The 20,392-nt window shown below is 41.9% G+C and overlaps 1 protein-coding gene across 1 annotated transcript in view; it reads right to left on the reverse strand.

Annotated features, from left to right (window-relative positions):
- LOC124615625 (arrestin domain-containing protein 17) overlaps positions 1-20,392 on the reverse strand; it is a 160,273-nt gene that overhangs the window by 16,947 nt on the left and 122,934 nt on the right. The window contains exon 4 of the mRNA XM_047143631.1: positions 1,244-1,426. Coding sequence (XP_046999587.1) covers positions 1,244-1,426 — 183 coding nt within the window. The remainder of the gene's footprint in view (positions 1-1,243; positions 1,427-20,392) is intronic.

Consider the following 20,392-nt stretch of genomic DNA (forward strand, 5'->3'; position numbering starts at 1 on the left):
AACAACTGCACAAGCAACTGAAATATAATGAAGACCCTGTTGCCATTAGTTACATTAAATGGTATAAAATCTTACTTAAGAGGGTAGTGAAATCAGTAAAGGATATGGCTAACAAAAACACGTCCTGGCCCATGGACACAAATCAGAGACTGCTTGGTTTGTCATAAAATCAGATCTGGGAATTAGAACTGACAGAAAAGATATTTCCAAAATTAAGGGGAGAAATAAAATTGAAACAAATGTTGGTCAGATATCAGAATTAATTTTTTTAAAGAAAATGTATCAGATGTAGATGCTTATACATAAAAAGTACATTTAGGCCAGCAGGCAGAAGAATACATCAATAAATTTGAGAAAACGCCAGCCAAAGATGTAGAGAATACCGCATTAAGCTAAAAAACAAAAATTCTGCTGGAAAGAGTGGCGCAGGCGGCCGAATTTTACGACGAAGGAATTTCCAAGCTCGTCCATCGCTACGATAAGTGCCTTAATTTAAATGGCAACTATGTAGAAAAGTAGTATTTAAGTGTGGCTTTCATCTGTATATAATAAAAAAATTTCTAATACTTTATTTATTTTTAATTCCAAAACGTAATGTACTTTGTGGATAGCCCTCGTATCAATACCCATTTGTACTGTGAGATATTGTGATATTTTAACATTTGCAAGTGCTGCAGTAAATTCATACTGTTATCGTCAAGTTTTTGAGAACAATAGGACTGTCCTCGGTTAAAACAATCCTCCTTAATGATTATGTAGCCCAAAAGCAATATTACAATATAGAGCAGTATGTATGTAAATAATGGGGGATATTTTATTAATCTTATGTATGTACTGTAGTTAGCTATGCGTGAAAATAATATTTATACCCAATTATAAAACAACAACCAAATGTAAATTATTGAAAGCATATATATATATATATATATATATATATATATATATATATATATATATATATATATATATATATATTTGTGAGTTGGTACTGTAGCCATATGATTTCAAGATTATTTACATAACTTTAAGAGATACATATAAATACAAACGTAACTGAATGTACAAAATTAGTATAAAATTTGATAATTTTTTGTTTGAAGTGTAACATGTAGGTTAAATATTTTACGACGTTACATTTAGCTGTCGTGTGCTATACGTAGTACGTATATAATGTAGTCAAATGGGACCAAACGGTAACCGGCCAGTGAACAGCTCGGCGGCTGTGCTGAGACGAGAAACGCACCTCGGTGAGGCAGGCCTTTGTGGAGCTGATGGTGACGCGGCTCCGGTTGTGCACGCTGGCCGAGATGCCGATGGTCTCGCCGGGCACGTAGCCGCCGCGGTCCAGCGAGACGCGGCAAACGACGGGCCCCGAGTTGAGGCAGCGCACGCCCAGCTGGTGCTCCACTTCGCACTGGAACGGCTCCTGCACACACACACAGCCGTCTCATTATCAAGCACCCACTAGGAACACTCGACAGGGCGCAATCACTGTATCCGATAAAACGCTTTTAGACGAGCAACTTCATTGTCTGACATGACGACTCGCAACAAGCAGTTATACCACAGTCTAAAGTAACAGTTGCGACACTTCGCCTCGATTTTGTTGCCTACCGCGCCAGCAGCGCCCCAAGCGGCCAATAGGTTAAATTGTGAGTTCGGCGCTATCGTGAGAGCGAATAGTGGTTGTTTATTTTGATTTCTACAATTGTTTTTACAAGTGGGAGTGTTTGTAGCGCAATAAATTGCAGCAACAACAGGAAGAAGACACCACAGCCGTCTTTTTTTTAGGTTTCCTAAGGATCCTGAGAGGTATGTAACATCGAGTTATCGTCAGGATTCACTTACAAACTACATGTGTATTAATGATTAATGTTTCGTTTTAGGAGCAGAAAATGAATAGTTAATAGCAGACGAGAAGACCTTATGAAAAAAGACCCAGTTTACCTGTATAATAATATTAGGTTTTGTTCGCTACATTTCGAATAAAACCAGTCCATGAACGAAGACAGTAATAAACTCTTGTGGAATGCAGTACCCACACTGTTTGACATCCCAAATAAGCTACCTAAACTGACGATGAAGAGTAAATTGCCACAAAGATTCGACAATCCATCTAAAGCTATAAAACGGTCCTATGGCATAGAAGCAACCAGTTCAACTCTCCATGTATCAGTGTCAGATTCGTGTGAATCGTCAAACAGACCTGCTTTGGCGATGAAGTGGTTAGATCAAGTGTCTTACAAAATCGTGTGAAGTGTCAGAATGTGCAGATCGCTAGACTTCGTGCAAAACTATTACAGGAAAAGGAAAGTGCCTACAGACAGCGACAGAAACTGTATCAGAAGGATCACATGAACAAGGACTAACGAATGTTGAAGTCTGTAGGTATGTATTTCATTCACGTCTGTTGTTAGTCACTTAATTTCCCTTGCTCCCTTCGTGTGATGACATTATTTTGCTAGCACTGTTCACTGGCAGAGTTTCGAAAATTATTCAAATATTTGGTTTTGCGTGAAATGTAATGTAATCAGCTCATTATAAAGTTTTCAACATATTTCTCCCACTATTTGGCAGTTGCTTGTCCCACTTAGAATAATATAAAGGTCGCACTTGTGGCAACAGGCGACAATGACAAACACAGTAGGCCTACAGAACGATAAATGAGCTGTCGATCGCTTTCGCATGTAGAAGTACATGTGTGAATCTGTGTGTTTATATTCTTTTGTTACCAACGTGGTAAGTCGCAATTCTGTCCAACGTCACAAATGTTTCTTCACGAATGTGTTGTAGCTTGCCACTCGATTAATGGTTTTTGTCCATACTTGTGCTTATTTTAGAATCGTTTTAGAAACATATATGCCTTCTGATACTACACAAACCGTTGGAGGCAAGAAAATAACTCAAATATTTCGTAAAATACGTAGGAAATGGATGCAAAACAAACATTATGCTTACGACGCGTGTGACGTTCACCTTACACGCCGCTTAGAGCGCTAGTGTAGTTCCATCCATCAAACGGTAACAACTTTTACAGTAATGAGTGTCGCGACTGTTATGTTGGACTGTGGTTATACTGCAGGGCACCTGGCGTTTTATTCCTGTACTGAATCTTGCCTATCTCGAGTGGTCATTTTCGTTTATATGTCACCGTTAAATTTGCGTGTGTTGTGAGAGCTGTCTGCTATGCAGGATGGTACTAGGACTGTTGATATTTTTAAAAATATCGGGTATCCAATATACCAGTATTTAAAAGAACATTATTATCCACCCTCGATAGATTGAAAAAAGTACCCATATATCGATATATTGACGGTAAAGATATCGACGTAATGGGCTATAAAAATATCGGCTTCCCGTTCTAAATATACTGACAGTTTTATAATTATATGTATTTAAGTACTGATTTATTATTATACCAGGGGGGACCCAAAAGTAAGCGGAATCGTAATGCTGCACATCTTGTACTTGTAGTAGCAGGTTGCGCCGCCAGAGAATTGTAGTAGGAGCTCTGCTGAGTCATTCTGCCACGCGGCGTCACCCAACAGTGAGAAGTGTGGTTTCTTTGACAGTTCTTTGAGTATGCGTACAGTGCAGACGTGACACGAGGAAATGGCTAGTTCTTACGAACAACATGCGGCAGTGAAGTTTTGTTTCTTGCTCGGCAAGAACGCAGCAGAAACTGTTGCGATGATTCAGACAGCCTACAAAGACCATGCTCTTAATAAAACACAACTGTATGAATGGTTTTCTCGGTTCAAAAAGGGAGAAATGGTGGTTGAAGATCAGCCCCGTTCCGGTCGACCTTCAACTGCTCGAAGCAAAGACAACATCGACAAAATCCGTGATCTCATCAGTGAAGATCGACGGAGGACAATCGACCAACTCGAGAACTTGTCTGGGTTATCCCGGAGCTCAATTCAGCGCATCTTGACCATCGATTTTAGGATGCGAAGAGTGGCAGCAACATTCGTGTCTAAGCTTCTTGCCGGAGATCAAAGGGATCGTAGCGTTCAAGCTTGTCTCGAAATGAAGGACATATTCAAAGATGATCCACATTTTTCCAACAAAATCATTACAGGTGATGAGTCATGGTACGATCCAGAAAGTAAACAACAGCCATCACAGTGGAAGTCACCTGGCTCACCTCGACCAAAAAAAGCTCGACAAGTTAAACTGAATGTGAAAACGATGTTGATCAGTTTTTTTGACATCAAAGCGATTGTACACTCTGAATTTGTCCCTGAAAACCAGACAGTAAACCAAAAATTCTATTTGGAGGTTATGAAACAGCTTCGCAGAAGTTTGTCGCGAAAACGACCGGCTCTGTGGGATTCTGGCGTGGTTCCTGCATCACGACAATGCTCCCGCACACACGGCTCTCAGCGTTCGAAAGTTTTTGGCATCAACAAAGACGACTACCTTGACCCACGCGCCCTATTCGCCGGATTTCGTACCCTCAGACTTCTTCCTATTCCCGAGGATCAAAAGAGACTTGAGAGGGAAGCGTTTTGCGGACGTGGAAGATGTAAAATGCAATGTCATGTAAGTGCTATCAGGTATCAAAAAGGACAAATTTAAAAGGTGCTCCGAACAGTGGAATGAACGTTTGGACAAGTGGCTCTGAGCACTATGAGACTTGACTGCTCAGGTCATCAGTCCCCTAGAACTTAAAACTACTTAAACCTAGCTAACCTAAGGACATCACACATATCTTTGGACAATAGTATTAATGCTAATGGAGAGTACTTTGAAGAAGATGAAGGTTGTATTTGAAAACAATAAAGCATATGCTTTCTAGAAAGAAATTCCGGTTATTTTTGGGTCCCCCCCTAGTACAACCTCTGACAATAAATTTCGGTGAATGACGTCAGAACAGTCGATCAGGCAGCACTGGCGACTTACAATGCTGCTCCTGCATAGCGGCCGGTGTTCACAACCTGCCCCCCACCGTAGTTTAGTTGAGCATCGTGTGTGTTCCGTTTTTGAGCTGTTGGGCGAAGTGCTTGTTCAGTGCATTGATTCTGAACAGGACAATGAACGAGCAAAGGACCAATTTAAAGTTTTGTTTTAAGCTCGACAAGACACCGAAAGAAACGCATGCAATGCTGGTACGTGTTTATGGGGATCAAGCACTGTCCATGAAGTGTGTTTACGAGTAGGTCGCCCATTTTTGAGGAGGCCGGGAAACTGTATTTCTCACAATCCCCTGTAGCGGACGACCGGCGACCGCCGTCAGTGACGAAAACCTTGAGAAAGTGAGGACATTAATCACGAACGACCGTGGATTAACTGTTGCACACGATAGCGGATGAACTCTAGATGAACCGTGAATCAGCGCGACAAATCCTTACCCAGGATTTAGGGAAGAGGGAAACGTGTTGATGTCTTGTGCCCCATCACTTGACTGACAATCAGAAGCAGGCACATTTAGAGGCTTCACAGAATTTTGTCGAAACGGTAGATGCAACACTCAATTTCTTGAACTGTATGGTCACTGAGGATGAAACCTGGTATCTGTGTTACGACCCTGAAACGAAACTGCAACGCGTGGAAAGGCATTCTCCGACATCACCTCATCAGAGAAAGGTCAGAGCCGAAAAATCACGCATCAAAACGATGCTCAACATTTTTTTCGGGGCATTATCCACAAGGAATTTCTACCTGAGGGAACGGCGTTGAAATTTTGAGCCGTTTCATGCAACGTCTACGAAGGGGACAACTGAAGTATGAACAACAAGGTTCCTGGTTTTTTGTTCACGACAATGCATGCACACACAGCCAATATCTCAAACAGTTCCTGGCAAAAAAGAGGATGGTGCAACTTAAACATCCACCATACTCGCCAGATCTCCACACATACCTTACATCCCGCGAACAGAGCATAATGATTGGAACAAAGAGGCCATAATGGAATAATGTGGTATCATGGGTCCCACAAGGATCAGTATTGGACCCATTGCTTTTCTCATTATACGTTAAAGACGTGTCGAATCATCTCCCATTGTGAATCTCTTTTATGTGCTGACAATCTTCAGTTATACCTAAGTGCAAGCCCAACAAATGTGCGCACAGCCATCCAGAACATAAATGCTGACGTACTTCCTTTGCTAGAATGTGTGCAGAACTTAGTTTGAAACATAAACCATCTCTTCTTTTCTCTTTTACTAGTGCCTTGTCCCACAGTTTCGTATGGTAGGCACAGATTTGGCAAGGTTAGTTTTAAGGGGTGGACGGATGACCTTCCTGCTGCCACCCCGTACCCCCGTGACATAATTAGTGTACCCCTGGTGTCTGCATCTAGTGTAATCCATGGAATACTGTGAACCTGTTCAGATGTCTGCGAGTCATGTAACTGAGGTGGAACGTGGGGACCAGCCGAGTATTCAGCTAGCAGGGTGTGGAAAACCGCCTAAAATCCACATCCAGGCTGGCCAGCACACCGGCCGACGTCGGTAATCTGCAAGGTGGATTCGATCCCGGGCCAGTGGGCCTACCCGAGTCCAGGAAGCAGTGGATTAGTGCTCTCGGCTAACCTGGCAGGTTGAAACATAATCCACCTAAAGCATAAGAAATCTTAGTCGCTCACAGAAGACTCCACACTCAGCAGTAGGCACAGTCATAGCCACCCAGGGTGGCTTTGGCACAGTCAACTAATTGCTTACGACACCGACTGACTCACGATGAGGTTGATGGTTGATTTACCTGTACGCACATGACGCGCACCCACAATGACTAACTGAGTTTGACCAGAGAGTCGTTCAAAAATGGCTCTGAGCACTATGGGACTTAACTGCTGAAGTCATCAGTCCCCTAGAACATAGAACTACTTAAACCTAACTAACCTAAGGACATCACACACAGCCATGCCCGAGGCAGGATTCGAACCTGCGACCGTAGCGGTAGCGCGGTTCGAGACTGTAGCGCCTAGAACCACTCAGCCACTCCGGCCGGCAGAGAGAGTCGTTCGTTTACAACGAAAATTAACTGGTCCAAATCTGTAGTTGAGCTGGTAACGAAACAGCTCATGGTCGATTCGTACTTAAAGGATGGGAAAGACAAAACATTCCAAAAAAAGCATTTCAAATAACGACATTCATATAAGTCGTCAAAGATGATATTCATACAAGTCGTCAATGATGACATTCACACAAGTCGTCAACGGAACGGGCTGTCAACGTCAAAGTCTCTTTACTATAAAGTTTTGACAATTACACTGTTTTTGAGGGGTGTCTAACAATGGCAGGGTAACCAACCCACGCCGCACTCACGTTTTAATAGTGGATTTCTTGCTTTTTTTCTTCTGAGCCTCTATATATTTTGATTTGTTTTCGTGACACATTGCACATGTTCCATGACGGCTTGCATAATTTTTCCATGAGTGTTCTTCCATAAGTGAGGCCAGATATCGGTAAGCGAAAAATGACCTATTTTTTTACAATATCTGAAGAGAGGAAGATCTTATTCTATTCATAAATAAGAACATGAACGGTTGGAACAGTTTTCATGAAATAACCTATTTTTAAACAGTAGAAAAGTTGGCTATACTAAAGGGGATTCTTCCACCTAGGTTGTATTTAAGTTATCGTACACAGTTTTTTTGTTTATATATATATATATATATATATATATATATATATATATATATATATGTGTGTGTGTGTGTGTGTGTGTGTGTAACACCATAGCTCTAATGCTCTACTGATTTATTTTGCTTTTGTTTCATTTAATATTACATCATTAAGCTTCTCTAAATATTGTTTGATTGAACGATAACACAAAACTGTATACTCCTTTCTTTGTTAAAACTTTGATGTCATGATTTGATCCTATGCAATGTAGTATATCTGTCATTTAAATTCTTTGTCCCATTTGGAATGAACAAAACTTACTCTATATAATTATAATTTCTGTGTGAATAATTTTTTGTGGAAATGTAAATATGTGCAAGTGTTCTGTTTTATTGAATGAATTTGGTTGCTGTTATGTAAACTGCTGATCCTCACTTATGGTTCTTAGTTCTTTAATGTATAAAAGGTAGTGTGGTTCCCCTCGGGAACGGAACTGAGTAGCGCGCGCAAATTGTGGTTGGCCTAGGTGAAAAAGGTGGAACAAGAGTCAGTTGGGGACAAGCATTGCCACGTAAAAGATGCATATTGTGCTGGTTCCGAGAGAGGCTTTTTCTGCTACTTTCCAATGCCTCGTATGGATGGATAAATAGCTGGAACTATTCTGGACTTTGTATATATCATCGCCACCAAGAACTGACAGAGTACAGCAATTCTACCTGCAATTCCACCTACCTACATGCAGTTGCCACCACATTGCGCAATCATTGCATCGGAAAGCTACAATGATATACAGTGAAGGATCAGCTTAATGGATGTGTTAGTGTGCTCAAATATAAGGTAATTTATATTTGAATTTATGTACCTACCTTGATTTTTCTCTCCGTCATAACACCTCTCAGGTTCCTCTCAGTTTGAACTAAAGTGATATCCGAGTGTCCTTACTGAAAGAACATTAGAGGCCAGTGTTTTGCTAATTGATGCCTCTTGAACATAGTTAAAAGAAAGTTAAAGTTAATGTGCCAAGAGAGTGAGTTAAAGTTAATGATGCTTGATAAAAATAATTTTCCTAGTAAAACTGCTTATTAATGTGTTGTTGCCAACTTCAAATTAAAAGTTCTTAAGACTGAGGCTTATAAAGTTTTGCTTAATAAATGATCACATTACTGGCTGTTGTAAATCGCAGAAGGTGTCTCACGGTAGTAAAAGTGGAAAACTGCAGTTTTGAAGCGTTATATACTCATGTTTGCTAAGTGTTTGTCTCTCTTGTGTATTAGAAGTGCATACTAATAGTATAACAGAATCCACAGTTTGTCTATTGTGTTAATGCTCGGTAACAAGTAACGGAAAGACCACTAATTAGGAAAACCATAATATCTTTATTCAAATGATAGTGAGAAGCAACCTGTTAGTGGATTCCAATTAACTTTCATTTTAAATAGTAAAGTATTTAACTGAGAGAGACTTAAACTATATCCAATTAATGAGTCTGCATTGAATAGTAATAATAACGTTATAAAGACCATTCAGTTTGTGTAAGCCCTGAAAGTAATAGTGTGTTTCGGTATCTGTTATAATTTCGCAAATAGTTTGTGCTGCTCTAACTGTTAGTTTCAATCTTACCGTAAACATATGTGTGTGTCAGAGTTCATTGCACTCGCGTGTGGCAAAGTATAGGTTGTGTTTATCCGTTAAAATTACTAATAACTATTTTCTTGAAAGAGAATGTTAATCATTCTCTTGTCTAGTTAGGCTGGCGACCGTTTTCTTTATCCATTAAACAGTGCAGATAGGCAAAATTTCGTTTGTTACTGTTCAAACATTTACGTAATTCTGACTTTCATTTCCGATAAGCCACCTCCGTTAGGTACAAGACGGTCAACATAACAAAATTCCTCTCAGAGGGTAACACTGCTCTGTTGCTTTATACCATAATAACTTTAATAAGACAGCTTTATTTCACAACCTGCCTCCAGCTTCGAGGTTATGGTATAGCAGTAGCGGACAGGAGTGTTATATATATATATATATAGTGCGCTCACTCGAAGAGCAAGACGACTGCGGGAGGTGCTTTTTTGTCGGCTGAAGAACCGAAAGGTCGCCGCACTGAAATTGCTCGCATGTGCAACGCACGCGGAGCATTTGTTCAAGTGGGCCAATTGTGTACTTACTAGAGCGTGCCCTAACGGGTAAGATGAAGTCGACGTGACCTGCTGGTGACATGCTCCTTGTTGACAGTTCACTGTACTTCTCAGATGCCGAGCAGTGTTCTTCATTATATTTTGTGAATGTGTGAGGAGAAAAAATGTTATAAAGTACAGGAACAATAAAAAATTATTATTTGTCAGAATGTATCGTGGGCTCTCAAAGATTTTCAATACTGCATTAAAGTTAACACAGTATTTTGAATTTATTTTGTGCCCGACTTTTGTTAACTTGAATAGAATGTTCTTGGACCTGTCACCATATATATAGTCGTTTTATTAATCAGATGCACTGCCTGCAGGTATATAACATTTATTGCTTATTCAGGGACCATGCTGATCAATTCGGATACTCTCTCTCTCTCTCTCTCTCTCTCTCTCTCTCTCTCTCTCTCCCCCTCTCGCTCTCTTTTTTCCAACGGAAACATCAGATTATTTTTGAACTCTCCGAACAATCGGTGTTGCAGTTCTGCAACAACTAACCAAAAAACTGATTATTTCATGCACGACAATGCAAAAGCCCACACACGATTGCGTCTGTGACACTATTACGACGTGTTTATGATGACAAAAACTATCCTAGACTGTGACAGACGCACCAGTAACTACCCACCCCTAATTCTTTAATGGATCTAATTCCATGCAAAAAAAAAACAGCTTCAAACGTCTGATTACTTTACAAATGAGTCTATGTGTTCCACCTACCTTCAAGGCACTCATTATGAAACACTGGATGAGTAATGTCTGGCTAATTCGCGTTCCGTTTTCAGAAAAGATAGTTTCTCAAACATCTCGAAGTTTATGACCTCATATTTTATGAACTACGAGGGGCGTTCAGAAAGTAAGCTCCGATCGGTCGCGAAATGGAAACGACTATGAAAATCCGACAAAGCTTTGCACAGATGTGTTGGGTAGTGTCTCTAGTATAACCCCAGTTAGCATCACGTCGCTCTTCTCATTTCTGAGCTCGCAGCGAGTGCGTAAAGATGTCTAGAAAATAGTGTCTGCCGCCAAGTACGAGGGCCTGGTGAGAAATTTCGCCTGAAGCTATGCAGCTAACATTACATAACTGTCGTGCTGTTTCGTCTTCACGACAATTCTCAGCCGCATTCTGCAGGGGCAATGAAGATGCTCCTGCATCGTTTTCAAATGGAAATGTTAGATTACCCACAATACAGTCCGCAATTGTCTCCCCCTGAGTTTCATCTCTGGTCACATGAACCGCTGTCTTTGAAGACAACATTTTGACACAGACAACGAGGTGTAGGCCAGCGTGGAGAATTGGCGGAAAGCACTGGCGGCTGCCTTCTACGATGAGGCTATTGAAAAGTTGGTACAACGCTATGACAAAAGTCTAAGTCAGAACGGCGACTACGTAGAGAAGTAGCTGAAAGGTGTAGCTAATTGTTACAAGTAAAACATTTCTGATGTTCACTGTGATTTCAATTTGGCAATCAATCGGAGCTTACTTTCTGAACAGGCCTCGTATTTCGTACAATGATATAATTTTGCAGGTACGTTCTTTGGTATATAAAACACTGTCACTACAAAATGTGTGACGAGAAGAGTTAGTAGTAAAGAAGTAATAAAGTAAATTTAGATATTTTCAACATTTTGCGGCCCTGTCAGCAACTGGATCAATTTTAATTTTAAAAATCAACAAAAATAAATGGCTCTGAGCACTATGGGACTTAACATCTATGGTCATCAGTCCTCTAGAACTTAGAACTACTTAAACCTAACTAACCTAAGGACATCACACAACACCCAGTCATCACGAGGCAGAGAAAATCCCTGACCCCGCCGGGAATCGAACCCGGGAACCCGGGCGCGGGAAGCGAGAACGCTACCGCACGACCACGAGCTGCGGACTTAAAAATCAACAGAGACTGTTGATTTTTATGATTAAAATTAAGTAATAAAGTATAACGTCATGCCAGATGCTGAGATTTTACTCCATGAAAAACTGAAATGTAGTGAGCGATAAGCTTAAATGGTTCAAATGGATCTGAGCACTATGGAACTTAACTTCTGAGGTCACCAGGCCCCTAGAACTTAGAACTACTTAAACCTAACTAACCTAAGGACGTCACACACATCCATGCCCGAGGCAGGATTCGATAAGCTTATTTCCTTTCATTATTTCGTGGGATATTTCGACGACAGAAACTTCCGAAGAGATTCGAAATTACGTTGGAAGTCGCCTATGCGCTCACATTCTGAAATGCTGGATAAATATAGTGTGGGTAATTTGGGCGTCATTAATTAAGGTGCCTCATTATATATGACAGTTGCTGATTTTTTATACTTCGCTCACTATTTTAAATCTTTACCGCTAGATTATACTTCTTAATGAACAGATTATGAATGCATTTTAAGTTTTTAAATTCGGCCAGTAATAGAATGAAATAATGAAAATCAAGTTTGCGTTACCTCGGTAGGCGTTAGATTCGCAACCTTCAGTATCTACTAACTGACGGTTAATATCGATTGGCAGTCTGTGCTCCTGCTGTGTCCCACACGAAATAACAGTAGGTACTTTCGCTGGTAGTCCCTTTCTGGAAAAAAAAGGTTGTAACTTAACTGTTCAGATACATATCAGAGGTTACGGTTTGGTGAAGAAAGTACGGTCTTCATTCGTGTTTCACTAACGGCACACCACAGTCTCGTTTTACATTATGTACAGGCTCTTTACGTAACTGACACGAGCGTCTGCAGAAATTTATCTGCGGGGAAGTGTATGTGTGTGTGTGTGTGTGTGTGTCTGTGTGTGTGTCTGTGTGCGCGTGTAGGGGAGGTGGAGGACGCGCAAGATTCAAATACACCCAAACGAATTTGCTGAACCACAGTACTATTTCGTTGCTATAGGCCAAGTAATACTACAAGTGGCTAAACGACATGTGTAGCAAAAGTCATGGGAAATCACTTCAAGACTCTGTACTCCAGATTCCAGGGAGGGAGGGGTCAGATGCCCTCTCTTGACCCCCATCCACACCTCTGCAGTGACTGATGGGATTTTCATTGCACTAACTTCGATAGATCTGCGAGTTCATGGACTCTGATAAACGCAGCAACGCTTCATCAGAGAAATAACAATATCAGTTCTGGAGCACGCTGTCCTTAATGAACGGATTGCAATAAGCATAAGAGGCACTGACGTCGAGAAACGGTAACTAAATTATTATTATTTTTTTTTTTTTTTTTTTTTTACTGTGGAGAAAAAATTTATTGGATCAGCCAAGTATAAATAATTGGTGCTTAATAAACTGATACATAAATAACTGGAATGGAATCACAAGATCACATATGTACAATAAGCACAAAATACACTCCTGGAAATGGAAAAAAGAACACATTGACACCGGTGTGTCAGACCCACCATACTTGCTCCGGACACTGCGAGAGGGCTGTACAAGCAATGATCACACGCACGGCACAGCGGACACACCAGGAACCGCGGTGTTGGCCGTCGAATGGCGCTAGCTGCGCAGCATTTGTGCACCGCCGCCGTCAGTGTCAGCCAGTTTGCCGTGGCATACGGAGCTCCATCGCAGTCTTTAACACTGGTAGCATGCCGCGACAGCGTGGACGTGAACCGTATGTGCAGTTGACGGACTTTGAGCGAGGGCGTACAGTGGGCATGCGGGAGGCCGGGTGGACGTACCGCCGAATTGCTCAACACGTGGGGCGTGAGGTCTCCACAGTACATCGATGTTGTCGCCAGTGGTCGGCGGAAGGTGCACGTGCCCGTCGACCTGGGACCGGACCGCAGCGACGCACGGATGCACGCCAAGACCGTAGGATCCTACGCAGTGCCGTAGGGGACCGTACCGCCACTTCCCAGCAAATTAGGGACACTGTTGCTCCTGGGGTATCGGCGAGGACCATTCGCAACCGTCTCCATGAAGCTGGGCTACGGTCCCGCACACCGTTAGGCCGTCTTCCGCTCACGCCCCAACATCGTGCAGCCCGCCTCCAGTGGTGTCGCGACAGGCGTGAATGGAGGGACGAATGGAGACGTGTCGTCTTCAGCGATGAGAGTCGCTTCTGCCTTGGTGCCAATGATGGTCGTATGCGTGTTTGGCGCCGTGCAGGTGAGCGCCACAATCAGGACTGCATACGACCGAGGCACACAGGGCCAACACCCGGTATCATGGTGTGGGGAGCGATCTCCTACACTGGCCGTACACCACTGGTGATCGTCGAGGGGACACTGAATAGTGCACGGTACATCCAAACCGTCATCGAACCCATCGTTCTACCATTCCTAGACCGTCAAGGGAACTTGCTGTTCCAACAGGACAATGCACGTCCGCATGTATCCCGTGCCACCCAACGTGCTCTAGAAGGTGTAAGTCAACTACCCTGGCCAGCAAGATCTCCGGATCTGTCCCCCATTGAGCATGTTTGGGACTAGATGAAGCGTCGTCTCACGCGGTCTGCACGTCCAGCACGAACGCTGGTCCAACTGAGGCGCCAGGTGGAAATGGCATGGCAAGCCGTTCCACAGGACTACATCCAGCATCTCTACGATCGTCTCCATGGGAGAATAGCAGCCTGCATTGCTGCGAAAGGTGGATATACACTGTACTAGTGCCGACATTGTGCATGCTCTGTTGCCTGTGTCTATGTGCCTGTGGTTCTGTCAGTGTGATCATGTGATGTATCTGACCCCAGGAATGTGTCAATAAAGTTTCCCCTTCCTGGGACAATGAATTCACGGTGTTCTTATTTCAATTTCCAGGAGTGTATATCAAAGACATGCAATATATACGTAGATTGTTCCGTGTAAATGGAAGTAAAACTTGAAGACTATAGTGAATATTACATACTACACACAATATTTTTCATACATCACAGAATATTACATTCAAATTCAAATGACAATAACAGCTTAAACAGTTTAAAGAGAATAAAATTTCTTTAAAACAAGTGGTACTACATTTAACCTACATGACTGAAAATGCAAATTAATGGGTCTTAGTTGGTATAATAGTACTGTTATTTACTAAATTTTAAATTAGCTGTTAAAAAGGATATTAACAAATTTTTCAACAAGGAAGTGTGGCCTTCTGCAAAATGCGCAATATTTTCCCATGGGATATAAAAAGAATTAATCACTATACCACACTTGGTGTGTTCTTTCTAAAGTCACACCCTAGATACAGATAGAGCAACATATATGGTATACATACAAAACACTGTTGTGTCACTTCTAATACCTCTTTGAACACCATCACTTTATGTAAACTACGGTGAATACATGGTTTTGCATACACAGAATATTGAAAACTTATTTGAGCACAAACTTATATCATACACTTTCTACTATTACATCAAAGTTATAACATTACACTACACCTTTCATACACAAAGTAAATGCTCTATGATTCAATAGCAAATGGAATCAAGACACTCGAAATATAAGGAATCTCAGGAACTTTTTTACATATTTATTTACAATAATATTACTCAAAATTTCCATCTTTCCAGATTGGTCAGTTGACGCGCTGTCGTTAGTCCATAACGTTTCAGTTTGAGTTTGCGCACAGTTCTGTTAGTTGATGCTACCGACACAACAGTCAGAATCGCTAAATGCTGCAACGGTTTTCCTGGGACTTCCTAGCAACGCTATTCACAATCCCCAAAAACCGATACACCACGTGCCAGAATCCGAGGAACGGACCGTTCCCGCGAAATGCCGAACATTGGTTGGGAAATGAGTTATAAGCGAATGGCTGACGTAATTTAGCCTAAGAGAACTACAACAATGAACTGGAGGAGGGAGCTGTCACTAAACAAGCGTCCGCACAGTTCATGAGAAGAAGACATCTTGGAGGGAGACTATATCTGGGTAAAGAATATTTCTCTGTACTCTAAATAAGTACCGTTTCGTTACTGCTTGAAATATTTCGTTACTTGCATGCCTCTTCCCCGCACGCAGTTCGTCGTACCGACTCGTTAGTTTCCGAATTCCTCCAATTTCTTATCAGCGTGCCGAGTCGGTAGTGACAAGGAGAACGAATACATTTTCTCACTCTTCATGTTTCCTTTCCCACCAACAGTTGCTTGTCGGGCTCGGGCAAGGTCGCCAGAATTCGTAAACCTCCAATTCCTTACTGCCAGATACGTTTCGTTAGTCTCGTGAATACAAACGCATAAGATGGTGTGACTGAATTGTGCCGGGAACTGTGTATCTCGGACATCAATTACTTCGATCTACCCACGTTTCTCACAAAGTTTTCAGTTCGATTGTACAACTTAAGTGTGATACGAGCTGAATTACGAGGTTAGTTCTATTTTACAACTCGTTATACAATTCATATAAGTTGGTTGTTGTTGTGATCTTCAGTCCAGAGACAGGTTTGATGCAGCTCTCCATGCTACTCTATCCTGTGCAAGGTTCTTCATCTCCCAGTACCTACTGCAACCTACATCCCTCTGAATCTGTTTAGTGTATTCATCTCTTTGTCTTCCTCTACGATTTTTACCCTCCACGCTGCCCTCAAAGACTAAATTGTTGGTCCGCAGCTCGTGGTCATGCGGTAGCGTTCTCGCTTCCCACGCCCGGGTTCCCGCGTTCGATTCCCGGCGGGGTCAGGGATTTTCTCTGCCTCGTGATGACTGGGTGTTGTGTGTTGCCTTAGGTTAGTTAGGTTTAAGTAGTTCTAAGTTCTAGGGGACTGATGACCATAGATGTTAAGTCGCATAGTGCTCAGAGCCATTTGAACCATTTTTTGAACTAAATTGTTGATACCTTGATGCCTCAGAACATGTCCTACCAACCGGTCCCTTCTTCTAGTCAAGGTGTGCCACAACCTCCTCTTCTCCCTAATGCTATTCAATACCTCCTCATTAGTTATGTGATTTACCCATCTAATCTTCAGCATTCTTCTGTAGCACCACATTTCGAAAGCTTCAATTTTCTTCTTGTCCAAACTATTTATCGTCCACGTTTCACTTTGTAACGCCGGAAATGCATATCCTCCTATTTCCATCTATTGTACTATTATTTTTTTTCCTTGTTTTGTTACCTCAAGATATGACATTTCTGTCTCTTTATATATTGTAATTGTTTTACTGTTTGTATATATATATATTTATGCACTTATGTCGATGTATAATTGGTTTGTTTCGTAAATATTATTTGTATTTTTACGCTGGGTCTTGCCTAGGGAAAACTGCTATCGAACGATTACATCGATGGGTCGTGTGAAGAATCAAAGTGTGTAGGATCTTTGGTAGTGTTAACTCTGCCGCGTGGAGCGCGGGCAGAGCAGTGAGAGTCTGGCTGGAGTAGCGAGTGGAGCAGGTGTGTTGTGTGACGCTCCCGCGAGTTGCCGCGCTTTCGGGGTTTGGCAGCATGTAATTGCGCTCGACTCGCGATGATAGTTTCTGACATGGTGTCGCGGACGGGAAGCATTAGCTGGCGCACATCAAGAGCCCGTTTCGCCTGGTGACCGTGTCGAGAAGAAGGCGCGCCAACATCCAGCTTCTGCAACAGCGACGGCCGACAATGAGTGACTGTCGCCACCTCCTCGATCGACGGCTTCGAACCTTCAATCAACCAACAAGGAAGACTAAAAGCACGTAAAGTTTCAGAACTGTATGGCAGACCTCAGCTTTTCAAATTGTTCCATTTGCCTCGCAAAATTACAGTAACTTAGCATGAACCTTTGTTGCTCATTGTCCCGATTGCATTGCCAAGCAGGGTCCCTTCCTTTTCCGAAATGAACCCGAGTGTCGTTGAAATTCAAACGCCAGCATTAAAATAATATAATTAGATTTCACTGCTTTAATTTCAAAGTTCAGTAGCTGGCTGCAATATTTAGGTTACACGAGCACAAATTAAGAGTGCGAGTTTTGTTAGCATATTTTAGCTTACCTGTGACTGCAGCTCAGCTTGGTACGTACTAAATTTTACTATTGTTAATTGTTCAGAATCATTTAATCCAAGTTCAAAGTTAAATCTCTTGTTTCTAAATTGCGTAGAGTCAAGTTGCTTTTGAAATGATTGTTGAGGTAGTCCAAGACTAACCGTATTTTACTGGATTTCGATGTGCTTCAGAAAGAAAGCTTCTTATTAATTTCAGTCACTAAATTAACTTTCAGTTTTCTGGTTTTATTAATTCTTCTGCTAAATTAAGTCAGAGTGTAGCGAAATTTATTACTTCTGACAAACTTTCAGTTTTCACACTACACGTGTCAACCTTCAGTTGCCACGCTTCTAGTGCTAATTATATGTGTAATAACCTTACTTTTTCAGTTACTATAGTAATTGTCCTTAGTGCTGGCGACCGTGATTTCCTCCAAATCTCAAATATCTAATTACCGCTAGTTAATTGTTAACGTAACGGCCGCACATTTACTTTCTTTATTAACTTTATCCCTTTTCAAAATTAATTACCACCAGTTTCATTTGCATTTTTCCTTTCATTTAGATGTAACCCTTTCCTCCCTCTTTACCGATAGATTAACTTCGGTGACGATTGCTTTTCCCAAATTTCCATTAGGTACACGCGGTTTAATTTTTCACTGTCTTTAAGGTCGATAAGTGAGGGGGAGGTTACACGTGGCGACCTGGTGACAGGACAATCTTCAGTTTTGAGGTTGTTCTGGACACGAATTTTGTATGTTGCAAATCTCGTAACGAAGTACTGGTTACGTACATGCCGTTACGTCAGCGAGAATAAGTAGTGGGAGTAATCCTAATTATATTTGAGATTTGGCATTTATATTGAAAATTATTAAAATGAGTGAAGGCAACAATTGCCAAAATTTGGTAGACTTGGATACGGAACAATCGGTCGAACAGTGGGAAACGCGTACCGCGGTACCCATTGTTCAGGGGCAGGTGGCTAGCATGAAAGATGCGACCGCCGAAACGCAACAAAGAGCAGAAATGGAATTCCAGACTTTAGAAAATGTTTCGGAATCGGAAGTGATTAAAGAGGAAGCCGCTACGGAAGTAAAACCGGTAGTTTCCGGGAATGTAACTGATTTATTGAATGTTTTGATTAACGAAATCAAGAGTCAATCGGCCAAGCAAGAAGCTCAGTCTGAAAAATTTGAACGGATGCTAGACAATCAGAACAAAGCTATTAATGTTGTTAACAACAATGTTGGAGTTGTTAACACAAAAGTTGATAAAATCAAAGACGATATTGTCGTGATTAATACCGAAATCGGTAATCTTAAACAGGAAATGATAGGCGTTCAGGCGGAAATTGCGAGCATAAATACTCGTTTTTATTCCGAAATTAGCAGAATCGAGAAAAGTGTAGGAGAATCAGTTGCTCCGATCATCGAGAATAAGGTGACGGAACAAATTCAATTAGTGAAAAAAGAGGATCAAAAGAAGGTGGAAACTTTAAAGGCTTTAGTATCCGAAGTAGATACCAAAGTGACGAAGCAGGCTAATACCTGCGAAGAGAAAAAGAGGGAAGTGGAAACGCTTGCGACAATCACTTGCCAAGTGATTACGAGGGTGTCGGAATTAGAAAGGAAACTTGACGAAAAACAGAGCTATGTGCCAATCTGTGCACATAGTTCGGAGTTGTTGACGAAAGAGGAGCGGTTCGACCCCTTGAAAAAAGGCGGTATACACGCGACGGATTTCATTAAGAATTGTGAAAGAGTTTTACCCAGATCATGGACTAATGAGAGAAAAATTAATGCGATTATTGATGTGTTGGCTGGTGATGCCAAGCGTTGGGGCTTAAACCTCAAAATTACGAACCTGACTTTTGACGAATTTAAAAATTTGTTTCTGGCTGAATACTGGTCAGAGCAAAAACAGCAAAGTGTCTGGCGCGAATTTGTCGTATCGAGGCCTTTCGATGCGAATTCGCGCGGTTCGATGAAGGAGTTTTGTGAGGGCTGGATCCGCAAGTTGGAATATTTGCGTGACCGCCGCTCGGAATCCGAAATAGTCTGGGAACTCTACAAGAAGCTTCCAGATGATACAAAACGATACGTAGGAAGCAATTACAGGACAATCAATGATTTCCTGGAAAGAGTGGAGGACGAGGACAATTGGCGCAATAATCGCGACAGTGGCAGAGGCCGTGGTAACAACAACGGGTACCACAGCAACCACAACAACGATAACCACGGGAATAATGCATACCGCATCCATGGCAGCAATAACAATAATGGTTCGGACCGTAATAACAATCGGTACAATGCAAATAATAACAGGAATGACGGAAACCAGTATCATACTAACGTGATACGGGCTTCACAGAATAGTAATAACGCCAGAGGGTGTGATCAGCCGCCTCAGCAGCATCCGGGGACTGTATCTGCTGGGACGAGACAGGGAAACCATTAGCCGCGCCGGTGAGGGGCCGACCGGGCGTGGAGAAATTTTGGCGGCCCAATAACAGTAGAAAACTCAGGTGTCGTCGTTATGAAAATTCCGTATGGAATAATCAACGGCGGGAGAGTGTGCCAGTGTTAAGAGAAAGGAGTGCGCCCACAAGTAGTAGATCAGCTGTATACACGGCAGTAGAAGGTACATTCACTGTCTGTGAGAACAATTTAAGTAGTGTTCCGGAAATCGATTATAAGGTGCCAGCTGTAATACCCACAGCGGAACTGGAGATTGAGTTTAAGAAT

This window comes from Schistocerca americana, chromosome 5 (genome assembly GCF_021461395.2).
Source record: "Schistocerca americana isolate TAMUIC-IGC-003095 chromosome 5, iqSchAmer2.1, whole genome shotgun sequence".
In the NCBI taxonomy this organism is placed as follows: Eukaryota; Metazoa; Arthropoda; class Insecta; order Orthoptera; family Acrididae; genus Schistocerca; species Schistocerca americana.